The sequence below is a fragment of the Formica exsecta genome, unplaced genomic scaffold (assembly GCF_003651465.1).
Source record: "Formica exsecta isolate Colony F162 unplaced genomic scaffold, ASM365146v1 scaffold342, whole genome shotgun sequence".
Classification (NCBI taxonomy): Eukaryota; Metazoa; Arthropoda; class Insecta; order Hymenoptera; family Formicidae; genus Formica; species Formica exsecta.
The window spans coordinates 11519-29873 of NW_021850674.1; the positions used below are offsets into that span (position 1 = coordinate 11519).

The following is an 18355-nucleotide window of genomic DNA, read 5'->3' on the forward strand; positions in this document are numbered from 1 at the left end:
ATTATACAGGGTGTTCCCGGGTTAAATGGCCAAACTTGAAATATGAATTTAGGACCTTAAAACAAGAAAAAATTTTCCTCTGGAAGTATGCTCGCAAACGCTTCGTTCAAGAGATATTGACTTCTGAAATTATGAACTATAGGAACAAATAATTTCGAAATAATCTAGGTTTATTCTATTTATTGCTGTACAATAATCAAAATTTAATAATTAAATTTTTGTTCAAAATGATAGCCTCCAGCTTGGAGACAAGCATTGCACCTATCAATGACAGAATGAGTGGCTGATTGACATTGTACATCTGTCATTTCTTCGCACGCTTGCACTATCCTCCGTTTTAGTGATTGAAGGTCATTAATAGGCACTTCATAAACTTTTTGCTTGAGAACACCTCATACAAAAAAAATAAAAAGAAACATTTCGAAATTATTCGTTCCTATACTATAGTTCATAACTTCAGAAGTCAATATCTCTTGAACGAAGCGTTTGCGAGCATACTTCCAGAGGAAAATTTTTTCTTGTTTTAAGGTCCTAAACTCATATTTCAAGTTTGGCCATTTAATCCGGGAACACCCTGTATAATAAAAGCTAAAACATTATGTTTTATTTTAGAAAGTAATTTTTTAAATAATTTAATGAATTAATGAGATTTTTAATTAATTTTAAATAATTTTAATGGATTAATGAGAGTTTTAATTAAAATGACACCACACACAAAAACACGATATAATTCAGATAATTTTTACTTAGATAAGAAAAAATATTTTATCTAATTTTTAAATTTATATCTAATTGAAATTTATCCGAATAATATCGCGTCTTTTTGTCATTTTATTTGCAAAAATTTTTTAATCAAGTAAAATCACGTTCAAAAATATAAGAAATATAAAAATTTTATAAAAGTTTTTATATATTTCATAAATGCATTTTGTTAGACACTATTTTTGCTCCGAAGCGTTTAGTGGACAAATAAGGATGAAGAATCTTGTTTTTCGAGCGAAAATAGCTTTAAGCGGAGCGTATTTATTGTCATGTGTTTATTTTCAAAAGACTTGTAGTATTAAATATTTTATTATTTTAATTACTTATGCTTATATAAATTTGCATATAATAGCTTTTAATGTGCATCGATATGCACTACCACATTCAAAATTATTATCGCTGTCCGTAGTATATACTAGAATGGCAAAACATCACGCGCAGCTAGTAAAACATTAATAAATCCATAATATTTCTCCGCAATTTTGATCCACAATTATAGATCTAGTACGCACATGCACTAACCAGTTGTTTTACCGTGACACCGAAAAGTGAATCTAGCCATGTAGTTCCGCCGGGTCTAAAATGGATTTAATTGACGCTACTGTATCAACTAGAAAAAGCTTATTGTCTTATGAAAAACGTCGGCGTGAGTCCTCTCAGGCTTCTTCTCTCTGTTAATATTTTTAAAAAATCGAACCATCGGCAACAATCGATAGAATCGAACCATTGGCGATAATCGATAGAAATCAGCCAATCACAAATAACATCTTTCAGAAATGCAGCCAACTTCAACTCGTCGGCGATCAACGCCGATCGAGACAGAAGACAGAACACAGAACTGGAGCAAGTGTTGAAGAAATTGAGAAGAGGTGTTTTTTTCACGATACAAAGATACAATTTTTCGAGAGACTATCAAAGAATCTTACGGAGGTAGGAGCAAAGTTCGATCAACGCAAATGGCGAGATTTGGCTTATCCGCGTGAGATGCAACGCGTTTCAAGTCACGAAGTAGGCGAACCTAACCTCCATAACCTCGTCTTCGAGTCAGAAGCAGTTTAAAAAAAATCTAGGTGTGCAAAATCGCAAATAATTCACAGCCGGGATGGCAGTTGGCTCGACCAAGGTCGTCCAAGTGACGAATATTGCGCCTCAGGCTACCAAGGATCAGATGCAGACGCTCTTCGGTTACCTGGGTAAAATCGAAGACATCAGGTTATATCCGACGATCAGAGACGTCGCCGTACCAGTGCAGTCCCGCATATGTTATATCAAGTTTCATGACCAGGGTTGCGTGGCTGTGGCGCAACACATGACCAATACAGTCTTCATTGATCGTGCATTGATAGTGATCCCCTACCAGAACGGAGATATTCCGGACGAGCAACGTGCTCTTGAGCTCACCAACAATGGCACGGTTGTGCCAGGTAAGAATAAAATGTATAAATCACACGATTGACTTACATGTTTAAATTATAATCTTACTACACTAACGATATTGCAATATAATGCCTCGCTCAAACAAAATTAGATAGAGATTAAGAATTAATATTAACTCTCTGTAGGCACACTGGGGATTTGAAAGCACAGTCGAAATTTCAATCGTTTAAAAATATTTCCATTTTTCCTTTATTTTTGTCCAAATCCCAATTTTTGTCAAAAAAAGTTTTGAACATTTGATTTAAAAAACTATTAGATAATGTAGTAAACATTTTGACAAGTAATCGTGATTTTTACCAGATTTTTTGAAAGTTTAGAACAATAAGAAAATCTGGACTGACCCTCAAATCTCCAGTGTGCCTATGGAAAGTGAGAAAAACAAATGTGCCTACAGAAGGTTAAATATTTAACATATTAGGCTGCTACTTGAAACATTTGATGTAGATTTAATCCTGTTGATTCTTTCAGGTCTCTATCCATCAGAACCGAAGCTGCCGCCAAACGTTGTGAACGCCATCGAGGGTATCCCACCAAATCATGTAATCACCACGATGGATCCTAAGCTGGAGACTAACGGTCTACCGCCCTATCCACATTTGCCAGGTCACCTGGATAGCAGGCGTATCGAGGAGATCCGGCGGACGCTTGTGGTGGCAAATCTGGATTCTTTGGTGAGCCCCGAGCAACTGCTGGACTTCTTCAGCAACAACAACGTCGAGATCAAGTACCTGCGTATGTGCAGCAGGGACTCGGACAGCGAGCATTACGCATTGGTGGAACTGTCGGAGCAGATGGCGGTGATCTCGGCGCTGCTGCTCAACGGGAAACAGCTGATGGATCGACCGATCAAGATTTATCATTCGACACAGGCGATAGCCAAACCGGAAGCGAAGAGTAACGAAGCCGCGCAAAAGGAGATCGAAGAGGCGATGTCGCGAGTAAAGGAAGCCCACAATCTTATATCCGCCGCGATCGATCCAATGATCGGCATGCTGTCCAAGGACAAGCGCAGCAGAAGTGGCTCACGTAGTCGCAAGTCACGTTCGCGCTCCCGCGGTCGCAGCCGCCGCTCGAGATCGCGCAAACGTTCGCGCTCGCGTCACCGACGCTCGCGATCCCGTCACAGGCGGCGATCTCGCTCACGCTCTAAACGCTCTCGATCCAAGGATCGCCGGCGCAGCTCGGCATCGCGACGACGCAGCAGCTCGCGCAGCCGCCATCGTTCGCGCAGTAGATCACGGCGCTCGAGGTACGATTGAACGATTTTTCATCTTCTTGCCAATTTTCAGAATCGTTATAATAAATCATAATTTTTCTAGATCACGCCGATCGCCCTCAAGGTCAAAGGAGCGCAAGAAGAGGTCACCGCGACGTCGTAGTCGCTCGCGGTCGCATAGTAAACGTTCCAAGTCCAGATCCAGACGTTCACGTTCCAAATCCAAATCTAGATCATCCAAGTCCAAATATTCGGACAAGTCCAAGGATAAGGAGCGCGAGAGGCGTAGCAAAGACAAGTCGGACAATGGCAAGAGGAGTGATAGCGACCGGGAGAGGCCTGAGAAGGAGAGCAGCAGAAGCGAAAAGAAATCTAGTAAGGAGAAACGGTCTAGTGACAAATCAGAGTCGAAACAATCGGAGGAGAAGGGCAGATCCGCGTCGGAAAGCAACGACAGCAAGGACAAGACAACAGAATCGGAGAGCTAGAGAAAGGCTAGGACAACGATCCCATTTGCATTCGATCATTTCGTTCATTTCGAAAAAGCTACCTTTCTTCGTCGCTACGTGTATTGATACAAGATACAGAAATACACGCATTTATATACCATCCAGCTTCTTCTTTCAAAATGACGATCTATTCGTGATGATAGATCGGAAATAGACGATCGATTAGCATTCAGGGATCGACCTTTACCCTCTTCTTTCTCGGAACAGGCGGCGGCTTGATCTCTTTCTGCTCATCGCTCACTTCCATTTTAGGCGCGCTTTTAGATGGTCTAGAAGAAACAAAGGGATAAATGAAATAGTGCGCTATTATACATATATCCTTCTATGGTACAGTCTTGGTCACAAACAAGAGCGTCTTTAATCGATAATTGTGTTATGCCAAATCGATTAATGTTTGCGAGATAAAAATAATAGCGATGTTTTAGAAGTTGTATTATTGATTGTGATTCAGTAAATTAAATCTTAATCGACTATGAAAGTTTAGTTGCGCTTTTTAGTTTGTGAATACTTTCTGTTTTGACTTACTGCAATACATTAAAGGTGCTTCATACTTTTGACCAGAACTGTAAGAGAGTGAATGACAAATAATAAAAATACGAGAGTAAACACCTAATCATATGAGAGAAATAGGTTTCTTTAAAGAACAATATATTGCAAATTATCGTTAATTTTTAAAAATAGGCGAGCATACCCTGCTATGTCCTGATTCTCATAAATGGCCACGTCGTCGTAGATTTCCATTTTCATGGGAACTGGCGCGCGGAAGGCAGTCGATCTCCTCTTCAATACCATCTGCTTTTTTTATTATTAATTATTTAACGATTGTGACAATTTGAAAGCGTTCTTCTTAATGTTTTATAGCTCACCATTCCTGTGTTTCCTTGCGCAGAGGTCGAAGTCATTTCCATCGAGTCATCCATATGTACCTTCTTACGCAACACATTGTCCACTTGACAACTTCCTGTCGATTACAACAAATGTGACATGCATTCTCTGTGAAATGTCATAGAAGTGGAGCACTTCTGTTGGACATCCTAAAATTGCTATAAATTATACAATTGTTAATGTACTTACGAATTACGCATTCATCGTATTGCCCGAGTGGATCTATTTGTAAAAACGTAGATAGCGTATTTGGATAACGCAAGTCCATAAATATCATTATGATCGCCAAAAGAACACAAAACAAACCTGCAATTAAATATATAAAAGATGATGCTCTAAATATCGTGGAAAGATATAAGTAAATATTACAAATACTACGAGTTTTGCTAGAAAAAAATTAAATGAATAAATGGCAGTGAACTTTTAATTTGATAGTATTAACATTAATAAACTTTAGATCAATAATTTTATTGATAAAAACTCCAAGGGTTCCTGAGCAGAGGTTCCTGAGATTCTAAGGCAGAAAATTTTAATTTCTATATTTCTATATCTTTTATTAAAAGAATAAGAAGATTTGTGTGAGAAAGAGAGTTTGAAAATGTCAGGATGGAAGAATACGGAAGTTGAAGAATCAGCGTCCAAAAATTCACTCGTGTTAAAGATTCAGAAATTATAGATAGCGAGTGAGATCGACGACCACTAATCTAGATAGCGTCTAAATTAATTACCGCATCCGAAAGTCATCCAGAAATGCAGGCCTAATGCCATCTTAATGACACCGTCTTCGAAAGGAATTATAAGCGGAATTGGATTGTGTACGCAGATCCACACGAGGCAAGTCAACAACTGCAAGCCGCCTATCAAGCCGGTTAAATAGGCGACGTACCGGCTCACAGACTGCAGGAATATGTTAGCCAGTATCCAGCAGGCAAAGGCGGTCCTACGAATCACCGAGAATTTTCGAAATATTTTTGTGTAAGGAAAATAATTATAATTAAAGCTTAATTTATAGACTCGTGAAATTTTATCGCATCAATTGAGAACGCAATTTGCGAAAAATAGATACAACTAAAAAATAGATATCCATTTTACATTTTACGCGAGAAATACAAAATTATTTATTTTTATTTTCTGTATTTATATATTTTTGTTTTTTATGTTTTTTTTTTTATACTGACCACAGTAAGATGTGACAGTACCACCCGGCAGTTCTGTAAAATCTTCCGAATCGAATGCCTTCTCCATCAATAACGAAATACTCGGCGATCCATAAAATAGGAATGGGCAAACCCCTCCTTTGTCCATCGCGGAAGGTCCTTTGCAGCAGTCCGGCTACAGAAATTTTATTTAAATGGCTTTACTTAGATACTGTAGCAAAACGCGATAATTTACAATATATATATATATATACCGTAGGGTCCAAAACCGATCCTGCCTTGGTCCCATGTCCATGGAAATCTTTCGTTATAATCGATTGTTTCTTTTGCGAGTAGCGTGCCTTCTTCCGGATCAGCTGAAAAAAATTTTCTGTTAGAACATAATTTTTCAAACTTTATTTACAAGAAACGCGCGTGAAGAAATTTAATCTGCAAAATTAAAAATAACGTTTTGGAAGACTTTTCTTTAAAAACATAAACTTATATTAATATAAAAAACATTAGATTTTACAAAATTATTTTACGAAAGTTTTTTTTTTTAATTTCTTTACCTTAAATAAGAAGGTAGTATCTCTTTCATCGTATATATTTTAATGCTGAAAATTGCCACGCTTTAAACTACTACTCGTCCATTTAAAATTACTATCGATAAATATGTCTTGTTCTCAAACAATTTCGCACGAGCATTTACGCAAAATTACGAATTTTTATAATTGAGATTGTTCTTCCATTTCTTTTCATTCATCTATCTGTCGCAGGACAAATATTTATTTAGATAAAATTCCTAAAGATGCGAATCTTGTACCTTTTTATTTTTGATTAATTCCACAAATTACCTTTCAGCGTGATATTCACCGATCTCAGTCCTATCTTAACTGCCATTTGAGCCTCGATCTCCTGGCCTACGCCGGCTCGATAAGGTGTTTTGCTTCTCGTGCTACCGTATTCCCATTCCTGACCAAAGTTCTCTACTGCAAGTTAACATTCAATGGTGAATTTGTGTATTTGACTCTATATAGGCAAGTAGAAAAAATGAAGTCTTTTTTTTAAAGATATACTTACTTAATAATAAGCATCCAATCACGATGCTGAAGCCGATTTTTATAGTTACGTAGATGCTCTATGCGATAACGATAATTATTTCATTAGTACACGCGTGGGATTTATACAAAAAGAAAATCTATTGAAGTCAGAGAGCACGGGTGAAACAATAAGTCTATACAAAAATTTCAGCAGCGTAATTTTCAAATTTAATACTTGATGCAAAACTTTAGAATTGCAATTAAAATGGAATTACTTCATAATTCTAAGTAATGTTATATCGAGTTAAATATTATATGCAACTAAAATGCAGCTTTTTTCGTATTCTGAGATATTATTTTATAATATTATTTAAAGTAGAAATTTAAATTATTAGACATAATTTCTCGGAGAGTGGCTCGTCTGAATTTTTTCGTATAAGTTTAATAAAGAGTTTTTGAGGAAAAGGTTCTTTCATCAGATGATATAAAAATATGGGGGAAAACATCTTGTCAGAAAATGTCTGAAAGACTTCAAATTTCTTTTGGAGCATTTTGCATTATTTGGGAGACATTCAAGAATTGAAATCTTTCCATTATATTTTGCTTTATACTTACTTGCCTCTTCCGGTAGCCCGGTATAATACTAATGTAAGCGACCGAAATAATCACGAAAATCGCGATTAGTATGGTCTCGGTCACGTCTATCGTCACTGGAGTATGATGCGCGGAATATTGCGAAGGGAAGCCCTCCGATCGTCCGAACTCAAACATGCCCAAATTTTGTTTTCTTCAACAAGTAACTCACTGTTTTTTTCAGATCCGAAGAATATCGCGAAAGAGAAACGTTTAATAACGTATGAACAATCTAGAGATTTCTAGAGGATCTCGCGCTTTATCTGAATCTCTTTTCCGGCTATCCTTACGCTTGGAGCTGGATGACTAAAAAACCTCAACACTTCTCTTATCATTAAACTTCCGCATTCGTTAAGCATGTAAATTTAATATCGAATATAATTATATCAGCATTGAATAAATACATTTTTTTTCTTTTTATATAGATTTCTTAAGATTCCTCAAGAAGTCTCGAAATTGTTTAAAACTGTAAGATTTATGAATTTTATTAATGTTACATATTTATTATTATTCTTTTGATACAAACACGTTGCTTAATTATAGTATATAATAATTATAAGATATATAGAGTGTCGCGTACCTCCTAGGAAAGCTTGCAAGCTCCGATAACTTTGCAGCGCGGCAAACATGAGCACGTTCGCCATGGAATAACTGATGGAGTGGGCGATCCCGCGGATTTCGGTCGGGAACAATTCTGCCGTCATGGTCCAGGGAATAGTCAGCATCCCGACCATCGATGTGCACACGTAAAGTAACAGACAGAACACATATAATTGTAGAAGTGACATTTTTCATAATTGTACATGCTTGTTACTTATTTTGTAAATTCGTATTTAAATAATATACGAATTCTTTCTGCACAACACACATATCTATCCTCTATATATTTTTTATTATGAATATATATTTGAATTTGATCATCCTTCGCGCGCTATCACTGCTGAATCCAGCAAAAAAATACAAGTTGTGGTACATCTTATATTGAGAAAGTTCATGAATTACTCACGTGTACATGACATTGCGCTACATCAGGTTAACCGCTTGTCATCTCTCATCATCAGGGTGTCAGTTTTAATGTCATTTACCTGAGTTAGAGCAACTCTTTTAGCAGAAAGTACAATCAACATGACAGTGAGTCTCGCGAGTCTTTATAATCACATTTTTCTCGTAGTAAATGTTTATTCTTAATTAGACACTGTTTCCATAAGGAAGATTTTGAGTCTTGTTTGAGATACTCATACTATAAGTTGACTTAAAAATAATGTAAAATTCTCTTACTTGCGTGTCGACGTTATCAGCGATGATCTGTAAACTAAGAAATATATTCGTTTCTGAGTATCTGACTTTGTATTCTGTGCAGACGAAGAAAGGTAAGGTACTGACCAAGGGAGCGAAGCAAATAAAGGAGGAGAATGCTTCCACGTTGAGCTTCTACACTTACATGGCCCTAGGCGCAATGGGAATTTACTTTGCCGTAACAATGATGCTGTTTGAGTTAACTGCACTGACGATAGTAAGTTCCACATCTGATGAATTCTGATTCAAAACACTGTAGCTCTTCAAAAAGTTCCTTTATAAATAGCATGTGTTATCTCATTACAGATAATAATGGTGTTTTCTACAATTGTATATATAGGAAGCTATCAATTCATGTCCTATATGGCTCGCACTACATATTCAGAATCCGGCCAACTCCTGGACTGTGGTGTTGATCTCAATATGGAAGGTGGTATAGCGGAGTGAGTATTTGAATAGAATCCTTTTTTGTTTGCTATTATATTGTTATATTCTGTGTGATTTTTTCACTGCTCATTGCATAAGGTTTTATTGTTTCATTTAGACATGTCAAGGATTTAATCATACTGACATCGGGAATACAAATCCTGTCTCTCATTTCAAACTACTTCTGGCTGTTGTGGCTTTTGGTAAGTATTCTGATAAAAAGTAATTGTTTAAGTAATTCTCTTTATTCTAGATTACAAAATGTCTGCGTATACATAGAATTCTCATCAATATGAAAATTTTATGGTACAAAAATTCCATAGGTACCACTGAGAGGAAGCTGGATGCTTTGGAAGCAAATCTTGGCTCCATGGTTTTTCGCTCAGCCGCAAGAACAGCCCGAGATAAGCGAAAAAAAACAACGCAAGTTGGAAAAAAAAATGGCGAGACGGCACTAATGAAATTACCAAAAGTTGTCGCAGTGCAATACGACGATTGTACAATAATTGATTCAATCGGGAATTGGAGAGTAAGTTTGAGAAACCGGGAAGATAGGAAGGTTAAAACAGACTCTCCTATGGATGCTCAGGATATCAAAAATTGTTATAACAGAATACAATTTGAAATCGAATGAAACTTTGGGATTTGCGCAATTTTACGAGACAAATTAATTTTAAAAAAAAAGTTTTACAAAATTCAAAAGAATCGTGAACTGGGAGAAGGGGACAGATGGAGGGAGATAGATTTTGTTCTTACTGGAGCATTCCGTATAATTATTTCTCGATAGACTATCTCGATGTGTGGTCTCAAAATTAGAAGGATTGAACACACGTTCTTTTCTTATTTAGTAATGTCTACGGACTTATTCCTATATAAGTCGAAGACGATGCTAAATAATCATTAGGACTTAATAAATGTAATAAAAATGTATTAATATATTTATTTGAACACAAGAATATTATATATTTATTATATATTAATATTTTAATAGCTACTCTTTCTATTATCTTTGGCTTATATTTATAGGAATAAAACCGTAGAAGTCTAGATAAAAAGTATCTCGGCGCTTTCATTTCTACTTGTCTAACTTCGTTAGTTATAATGCTAACATGAACGGTGTTTTGTAATTATAATGATAACGGCAACGGATACTACGGCAATGTGCGTGCGAGGATTTGAATATAATGTTAATAAAGTGGTGAACAGGTGCCTTCACGAAAACGGAGAGATAACAATATCAAAACGCGCGTTCAAAAAATATCAATAAATGAAAGTCGAACAAGGTAATAGATATAATGATATTTATGTATATTGTAACTTTGAAAGTTCAATCGTTCTCCTTCCGATATAAATGAAAATCCGATTCAAAACAGATTATCATTAATCTAAGGAATGTATATATTACAATTACATTATTATTCAACGACGTCACGTAAATATAAATCATTATTTATTAGATTCTGAAAGTGACAAACTGACGCATCACAGTATTGCATTTAAATCTAATGTTATATACATGTATATATATAGTATATATATAGTACATATCTTTGTATGGGAATGTGGACATTTATAGGAATTAACAATGTTTCGATCGACTTTGTATAAACGGCGTTATAGTTGTTTTTTTATAATAATTGTTGAACTCTTTGTATATATTGGTCGTGAAATGCTTATAATGTGCAAAGAGTCTCTTTAAAATTAGGCCAACATTTGTACTTCTCATCTAACGTTAAACATGTCCGTTTAATTCACAGCTTTCGTTTTGGCTTTCACATATGAACGCCTCTGTTCAGTGAAAAATTCGCGATTTGTTTTTATAAATTAAAACTTATCTAATTAGAGAGTCAAACCGAATTCATTCTGTCAGTGTAATTACATTATCCAATTAACTCGGCAAATTTTTCCTGAGAAAAAAGAACCGGCAGTCGAAAGATCATGTAGGATTAGCAGAAAATGTTCAGAAAGATACAGTTTGCTTCTTCTACAAAAAAAAAAGACTTCTCTGGAAGACTTTAGTATTAAATAAGGATAATTGGAAGGAGCAAATTGATCTTAATGGAGCTGAAAACGGATTAAAAAAGAAAAAAATATGCAACAGAACTAATTCATCTCGACGTATACTACGAGAATAAATTGCGTGAAATATTTTTCAATTCTATATTATAATTCAGCACAGAATGTGGGATCAAATCAAGAATTTTAACTAGGATAGCCTGAAAGAGAGATTGAATATAACTATATACAAAATTATTAATTTTATTTACATGAAAGCACACTGGAATGCAAGTCCATCGTAGAAAAGTTATTTGCTCATGCTTTAAAACATTTATACAAAGCTTTAGAAATATAATACTTTTGATGATGTAATGGTATAATGAATAATTTCTCAGAATGTCTATTACTATGAATACAAATTATGTGTGTGAACGAAATATCGATTTCACTGAACAGCAGAGCGCACGGCATTGCCAAATTATAGAATCTAATTATTTTACAAGACTAATATCTAGATTCTATATTTTGCCAGTAATGGTCTCTAAGCTAGGATATAAATCTTTGATCTCTGGGATCAAAGAGTTACATAATATACAAAAATTATTTTGTTTTCTTAAGTCCAAATCAGAAAAATATGAACATTTACCTTCTCTTACTTGTAGCATATCGTCTGTTCCAATTGCTGGGTATTGAAGATATATATAGAGCAAGATACATGCATCTGAGTTTAATTTTAGAGTACTTTGAAATGCAGCATGAAGTAATGTCCCTTAGACATTGCTCGTGTCTAAACCTTTTTTCTTTCTGTAATCGTATTCCGATTGATAACTCGGTGGATGATTATGATCGTGCACCCCCGTCGGCATGAACCTTTCGGCGATCACCGAGCATTTGCCGCGGCAACCGCGATGCTGCTCCGCGCAACGGTAATGCGAGTTGTTGTATATCTTTGAACGAGAGGTCAAATTATACACGTATCCCTCGTGAACCAGTTGCGGCTTGCCTCTGGCGGATAGCCTATAAATCACTGGCTCCACAGCTGTAAATTGCAATTTTTGTTTCACGACATCGAATGTTTGAGACGAATATTTCAGATTTAGTAAATTAACGACGGTGCTTGGATTCATTTAGATCCATAGAGACTAATCTCGTTTCTATATGTATCTCAGAACAAGTTCTTTTTTTATTAAAGTAATTGATCTTTAAAGCTTTTTTCTTCTCGATAAGCAAACAATACAAGTGCAAATGGACAATATTTAATCCGAGTTTTTACAATGTGTACAAACGACATTGCTTTTACTTATTGAATATATAATACATATATACTTTTGATAATTGTTACATCGTATTCTATGCTTATTATCATTTCTGATATATATAAAACATCTCTTTTGTTCTGTTGCAGTTGTACGATATTTTTGTGTTTCTTCCCGACGTTTCAATTGCATTTAACTTTTTCGGATAAAGGTCTAATATTTCCCGTTTTAAATTCGGTAGTTCGTCTTTCTATATTCTCTGAAACTATTTGATTCCCTAAATTGTCAAGAAGTATAATCAGATCGGTTTATAGCAAAAGTCTGGATACACAAAGATCCATGCACCACCAAGCAAATAACTGACAGATAATTCAATAAAATATCATACCTGATTGTATCGAATTTTCTTCCATATTCGATTTATTAGGCAACTCGATTATTTCTTCATTATCATTATTAGCATTGCTGGTTGTGTTAAGTTGCTTGACATGACCAGCAATGTTGTCCCTTTCACTTTCAGAGTCATTAACTTCTTTCTCATTATCATCTGTTAAGAGGCAGATATCTTTGCTGTTAACATTTGGCTCACTTTTAGATTCTTTTATTAAATTGTAATCATTCTCAACCATATGTTTCTTTCTCTTTTTGGTGTTTCTCTTGGCTATCTTGTAAGAATGTGGAGATTCGTCTGAAGTATTTTCTCGTTCATTCATGACATCTGGTAAGATAGTTACATTTTCAGAATCATATTGCGGATCCGATACATTGGCATAATTGTTTAACAGTGGTATGATTTGCCCTTCGCTGCCCTCCAATCCTTTTATCTGAAGCATCTGTGCCACTTTTAGGAAAGTTGGCAGATCCTCCTGCCTCACGTTCACTTCTCCTTGATACATAAACCTCAACAAAGCTACAATTTCTGCGTGTTTTACATCTTTCAATATTATCACTGGATGCTGGCAGGGATTCTCCTGGCATGATAATTTCAAGTTTTTATTCATGAATTTATTTCTTCCAAGATATCACTAATAATAAAGTCATACCTTAAATATGTTTTTAAAATAGGGACTACACACAGAAAGGACTAGCTTGTGAGCAGCTAACAACTGTCCTTCCACAGCAAGTGTTACATCAACCAAATCATTCTCGCTCAAATGAGAGAGAAAACCAGAAGACAGATTGTCAGAAAAATTATTCCACCTCAAAGAAAATTCCTTCGTTGATGATACTGTAGCCATATTTTCCTGTACCGAGGTAATTAACCTTTAAAAACACACAAGCTTTTTAAAATTAATTATTAAACAAATTATTAAATGTTAAACAAATAATGTTAATTAAAATATATCTTTGTAGATTTCTTAGCATATATATATGTGTGTGTGTTTATAGAGATAATTTAATAATGTTGCCATATCTATCTTTTAATAATTAATTAAAATATGGATTAATATTTCTAAAATAAATAAAAATTTAGATATGTGAAAAAATAACATCTATCGATATCTTTCGATTGTTATTTGATTGTATAAATTGTATAACACACATATTCTTATTATATATACTTTAATAGTTATTATTCTGAATGTTATTATAAATCGAAATATTTCCACACTTTTGAGTGGCTTTTCGTATAAATCTAAATTTTTTTTAATTATCTAAGATTATGATAACAATTTTCATCGCTGGATATAGATAACGAAATTCATTACCAATTTATTAAAACGTGATTTCGTACTGGAACAGGGATACACTTATTTTACCTATTTTACGATAGCTGTCAACGATTCTCTGTCATAAAAAAAGAAGAATATGATACGACTACTTTATGTCAATTTTCATCATTGGTTGAAAATTCCGAGCTTCGACGTCTCTACAACTTGAAGTTGGGCACGTTTGGAATATATACGAGGCATAGACATAGTATATCTAGACCGAGTGTTGAGGAGTGGGGGCATACTATGTCTATGGGTTCGAGACAATGTTGTTCTCGGGGACGCTTTCTCGCGCATGCGCGTTAAACATGGCCTTAAGATACTTGTCAAATTTATAAGAAAAAGGATACTGTTAAGCCCTCTGCTCAGACAATGTTAAGAATAATCTAAAATGTTTTACAAATTAATGAATCACAAATAAATAATAAAAAATTAATAAAAGACGATTATAATTAGCTTAAAAAATTTCTGGCATTAAACATATTATTGTAAGTAATGTCATCTAGATTACTCGTGTATCATGGCCGTGGCTCAAAAAATCACAGCTGATGATTTGACATTTATATATATGTATGTGATGTAAAGAATTATAAACTTGAGATTAAAAAACTAAATAATAATTTAATATATATAATATTAAATTGATCGATGGAAATATAATTTTAACATATAATTATATAGAGTATACACGGGTGTCATGATACATATGCGCCGAATATAATTTTTTTTTACGGTCACGCGGGTAACATAAACAAATTCGTGACGTTTGCCTGACTACGAATTTTAGATGGAAAGATCCATCGAATTCGTCTTTCTATATATTTAAAAAACTGATAAACTCCGAATAGAAAATGTATCAAGTGGACACGGCTAGCGCGTTGCGCGAAGCTACAGAGCCCGGCGTGATAACTCGAAGTATACTTGTCTCCCTGGCGATCGATCAGGGACCGAAGAAAGAAGCCGGCAGATTATTCCACAAAGACGGAATCGAATTGGACGGATTGAAGGAAATCCGTATCGAGTTCCTTAGTAAGCGCTTATAAATATCTGCTTTTCTGGTGGAAATAAAATTTTATAACAATTTACGTATTACGTGTATTCGTACGAAAAAAATAAAATCTTCAATAATCGCAACTTTCTACAAATTTGTGAAAATTTAGAAGTTATTCAAGACAAGTTGTGTAGTGAATTGTAAAAAAATATTTGTACACATTTTTATAAGTTTCTACAACTTTTTATGAACATTTTTATGACACAAACATACATACATATATATATATATATATATATATACAGGGTGTATTCGATTATTCGACGATATAATTTTTTTTTCTGAAATACAGCCAATTTTCAATTTTTTCCCCAAATTGTAGGGGCCTCTAGCTTGGAGGAGGGTTCATTTGCGGGCCCATATTCATAGGAAAAAAAGTCTTATTTTGACCTCCAGAATATGCTCCTAAAGTTTAGTGCATCATTTCAGATACACCCTGTATATACACACATACACACAATGTTAGAAATATATATATAGCAATGTGAATTTTTTACTATTCTAATTTTTTTATCACGTATCTGTTATAGATATTCTAAACATCGACCATCTTTGGCTGTTGAAAAACCTTGTCAAATTGTCACTATCCCATAATGTTATTGAGAAAATCGAAAATCTGGACGAACTTGTCCATCTCAAGGAATTGGATCTCTCCTTTAATTGTATTAAAGTTATGGAAAACTTGGATAATTTAGATCAACTGGAAATTTTGCTTTTATACAGTAATGAAATCTCTATTGTACAAGGCATAAATAATTTAAAGAAATTGAAGATTTTAAATATTGGTAAAAATAAGATCAAGGACTGGAAGCATGTATGTGCATATAATTAACTGTTTTTCTCTCTGTCTCTCTCTTTCCTTCTCTCTTACACATATTGCTTCTTTATTATTCATAAAGTTCTATTAATACAGGTCATATATTTACGTGACTTTAAATCACTCAGAAGTTTAAACACATATGATAATCCCTGCACTGAAATGGATGGATACTTGGATTATTTGTTTGCATTTGTGCCACAATTAATTTACTATCAATATAGAATGATATCTGTAAGCGATCGTCAATCCGCCATCGATAAGCATTAGTGATTATTTTAATATAACAATAATATTTAAAAAGCCTTTATATTTTGCATTATATATAGTATATATGTGAATAATTGTGCTATTTTATTTCTATAGTCGTATAATTAGTAATCTTGAGGAAAATGAGGCAAAAGTACAAACAGAATTAGCATTACAACGAGAATTTAATGACAAGCTTGCATTACTATCTGTATCATACGTGGAGTATCTTGATGAAGATTATCTTTTTCAACAAATGTTTTCTTCCGATGAAGGTAGATTTATTTCATCTCCCTTACTATGCATATATATATCATTTATTTAAATGTATATATGCATAGCGGGCAGGATGTTATCCACAATAAATGAAGATACACAGAATGCATTTGAAGAATACAAAAAGACTTTCTCTACAATATGCCATGAATTATATGAATTAGGCTTACAAGAACATGATAAAAGAACAGAGGAAATAAGATTATTTGAACTTGTTGTTAACGAAGGCAAGGAAAATAAGCAAAATGTAGCAAGAAAGTAAGAGAAACGAGTAAAAAGAAAATTTTTTCGAAAATATTTTTGTTATGGTCAATCATACATGAGTGTGATCTATTTTAATTATTAATATATAAACGTCCTATATTATCTACGTAACTTTTCTTTCTTCAATTTACTTGTTTAAGGATTGTGGATGAAGTACTCGAAAGTAAAATGGAGATATTTGCAAATATAAAAAATGTAATGAAAGCTTTGATAGAAGAGCAAGAAGGAGAAGCCGATGCAACTGATGGTATTGCTGCGAAAGCGACGGAATTATATAATGAATTCAATGATTTGTTATTTAAGGCACGAAATCAATTAATGTCTAAAGAAGTTATATTACATGATCAGATGCAAGTACGTGCATGACATTAATTTACAAAAAGTATTGCGAATAAGAGATTAATTTGATACTTTGATTAAGAAATACTTGTTTTTTCATTAAAAAAAGGATATAAATGAAGTCTTTAGGATTAACATGATGGACATGGTCAATTTATTCTTAGAAAATGCACGAGGGTACTTCTCTCTATTACGAAATTCACAGGCTGAATATAACGATACTATAAATGGATTAATTTTAAATTATCTAAGCGGTTTTGCGGACGAGGCACATATACCAGCCAATCTTAAAGATTTGTGTGGTGACAAGGATACCTTGATTACCACTCTTACCACATCACACGATATACATTTACAGGTGAGCATGGAAAATGTCAAAACTGTTAAGATAATTGATAAATATCGAAACAATTATAGGTGATAGATAATCGAGAGGAACTTATGATAAATCGGCTCAATAATTGGTTCAAAGATTATATCAATCAGTTAGTTGTGTAAGTAATTATTATTGTGATATTTTTAATCTGCGCGTTTATTCTTGGGTACTTTATAATAGAAAAATTTTCTGATTATATAAAATTTTTATAATAAATAGGGAAGAAAATAAAAGGAATCGTCAACAAATATTGGAAATATCGCATTTCTTTGAATTTCTACAGCAAGAATTTAATTTGCTAAGCCCATCACAAGAAATAGACTTGGCTGACATTGATTTGGATGATGCTACATTGGAAGATTAATAACATGTTACGACATTCTGTTCTTTTTGGTGATACAAAACAAACTTTGGAAAATAAAGTATCACATGGACAAGATACTGTTTACTTTTTCGTATTGATGTCTATTTCGCAACTTTAAATCAAATGGCAGACTAAGTCACCCTAGGTATATCCTCGTGACAATGAGATTTCTCTCTATTATTTCCTTCACAAAATGAGAGTGAAGGGATGAACATACTCAAAAATATACTTGAGAGGAAGAAACCCTCCAAGAAAAAATGAGACACTACTATAAGCACTGAAAAGTGTTGATATAAGTAATAAAAACCCG

General features: G+C 34.1%; 5 protein-coding genes across 9 annotated transcripts; 3 read left to right on the forward strand and 2 right to left on the reverse strand.

Annotated features, from left to right (window-relative positions):
* The first annotated feature begins 1580 nt into the window (after window positions 1–1580).
* Window positions 1581–4543, forward strand: LOC115238502 (probable splicing factor, arginine/serine-rich 7). Its single transcript, XM_029812399.1, has 3 exons — window positions 1581–2186; window positions 2668–3448; window positions 3519–4543. The coding sequence occupies exons 1-3, from the start codon at window positions 1865–1867 to the stop codon at window positions 3901–3903; spliced, it is 1488 nt and encodes a 495-aa protein (XP_029668259.1). The 5' UTR covers window positions 1581–1864; the 3' UTR covers window positions 3904–4543.
* LOC115238503 (dual oxidase maturation factor 1-like) lies at window positions 3951–8128 on the reverse strand. Its single transcript, XM_029812400.1, has 10 exons — window positions 7604–8128; window positions 7029–7086; window positions 6803–6937; window positions 6221–6322; window positions 5988–6141; window positions 5538–5749; window positions 4999–5115; window positions 4791–4885; window positions 4616–4716; window positions 3951–4193 (listed from the first exon to the last, which is right to left on the reverse strand). Exons 1-10 carry the CDS (start codon window positions 7757–7759, stop codon window positions 4094–4096), a joined length of 1230 nt encoding a protein of 409 aa, XP_029668260.1. The 5' UTR covers window positions 7760–8128; the 3' UTR covers window positions 3951–4093.
* Window positions 8129–8591: 463 nt separating this feature from the next.
* LOC115238519 (transmembrane protein 208) lies at window positions 8592–11341 on the forward strand. The gene is made up of 5 exons (XM_029812435.1): window positions 8592–8752; window positions 8982–9134; window positions 9224–9360; window positions 9462–9546; window positions 9667–11341. The coding sequence occupies exons 1-5, from the start codon at window positions 8747–8749 to the stop codon at window positions 9799–9801; spliced, it is 516 nt and encodes a 171-aa protein (XP_029668295.1). The 5' UTR covers window positions 8592–8746; the 3' UTR covers window positions 9802–11341.
* A 243-nt stretch (window positions 11342–11584) lies between these two features.
* On the reverse strand, window positions 11585–14499 carry LOC115238516 (protein abrupt-like). 5 transcript variants are annotated; one of them, XM_029812429.1, is made up of 4 exons: window positions 14358–14499; window positions 13641–13860; window positions 12986–13568; window positions 11585–12380 (listed from the first exon to the last, which is right to left on the reverse strand). In XM_029812429.1, the coding sequence occupies exons 2-4, from the start codon at window positions 13833–13835 to the stop codon at window positions 12112–12114; spliced, it is 1047 nt and encodes a 348-aa protein (XP_029668289.1). In that variant the 5' UTR covers window positions 13836–13860; window positions 14358–14499; the 3' UTR covers window positions 11585–12111. The 5 variants fall into 5 exon arrangements, with proteins under 5 accessions (XP_029668289.1, XP_029668290.1, XP_029668288.1 ...); XM_029812430.1 differs by having other exon boundaries at window positions 13641–13841; window positions 14307–14496; XM_029812428.1 differs by having other exon boundaries at window positions 14307–14496.
* A 315-nt stretch (window positions 14500–14814) lies between these two features.
* Window positions 14815–18120, forward strand: LOC115238515 (dynein regulatory complex subunit 3-like). Its single transcript, XM_029812427.1, has 9 exons — window positions 14815–15338; window positions 15891–16174; window positions 16274–16446; window positions 16544–16701; window positions 16768–16960; window positions 17107–17320; window positions 17415–17663; window positions 17723–17799; window positions 17901–18120. The coding sequence occupies exons 1-9, from the start codon at window positions 15161–15163 to the stop codon at window positions 18043–18045; spliced, it is 1671 nt and encodes a 556-aa protein (XP_029668287.1). The 5' UTR covers window positions 14815–15160; the 3' UTR covers window positions 18046–18120.
* Window positions 18121–18355: the final 235 nt, after the last annotated feature.

Excerpts from the sequence above, each read along its gene's own strand:
- LOC115238519 (XM_029812435.1), top strand. Across the intron at positions 9,135-9,223 it reads AGTTAACTGCACTGACGATA|ATAATAATGGTGTTTTCTAC; the intron begins GTAAGTTCCACA and ends ATCTCATTACAG. Across the intron at positions 9,547-9,666 it reads TCTGGCTGTTGTGGCTTTTG|GTACCACTGAGAGGAAGCTG; the intron begins GTAAGTATTCTG and ends AAAATTCCATAG.
- LOC115238515 (XM_029812427.1), top strand. The coding sequence starts at position 15,161 with ATGTATCAAGTGGACACGGCTAGCGCGTTGCGCGAAGCTACAGAGCCC. Across the intron at positions 16,175-16,273 it reads AGATCAAGGACTGGAAGCAT|GTCATATATTTACGTGACTT; the intron begins GTATGTGCATAT and ends CTATTAATACAG. Across the intron at positions 16,447-16,543 it reads TCCGCCATCGATAAGCATTA|TCGTATAATTAGTAATCTTG; the intron begins GTGATTATTTTA and ends TTATTTCTATAG.
- LOC115238502 (XM_029812399.1), top strand. The coding sequence starts at position 1,865 with ATGGCAGTTGGCTCGACCAAGGTCGTCCAAGTGACGAATATTGCGCCT. Across the intron at positions 2,187-2,667 it reads CAATGGCACGGTTGTGCCAG|GTCTCTATCCATCAGAACCG; the intron begins GTAAGAATAAAA and ends TGATTCTTTCAG. Across the intron at positions 3,449-3,518 it reads AGTAGATCACGGCGCTCGAG|ATCACGCCGATCGCCCTCAA; the intron begins GTACGATTGAAC and ends TAATTTTTCTAG.
- LOC115238516 (XM_029812429.1), bottom strand. The coding sequence starts at position 13,835 with ATGGCTACAGTATCATCAACGAAGGAATTTTCTTTGAGGTGGAATAAT. Across the intron at positions 13,569-13,640 it reads ATTTTAAAAACATATTTAAG|GAGAATCCCTGCCAGCATCC; the intron begins GTATGACTTTAT and ends TTATCATGCCAG. Across the intron at positions 12,381-12,985 it reads AGAAAATTCGATACAATCAG|CTGTGGAGCCAGTGATTTAT; the intron begins GTATGATATTTT and ends TGCAATTTACAG.
- LOC115238503 (XM_029812400.1), bottom strand. The coding sequence starts at position 7,759 with ATGTTTGAGTTCGGACGATCGGAGGGCTTCCCTTCGCAATATTCCGCG. Across the intron at positions 5,750-5,987 it reads TACTGTCACATCTTACTGTG|GACCGCCTTTGCCTGCTGGA; the intron begins GTCAGTATAAAA and ends GGTGATTCGTAG. Across the intron at positions 5,116-5,537 it reads CTGGATGACTTTCGGATGCG|GTTTGTTTTGTGTTCTTTTG; the intron begins GTAATTAATTTA and ends ATTTAATTGCAG.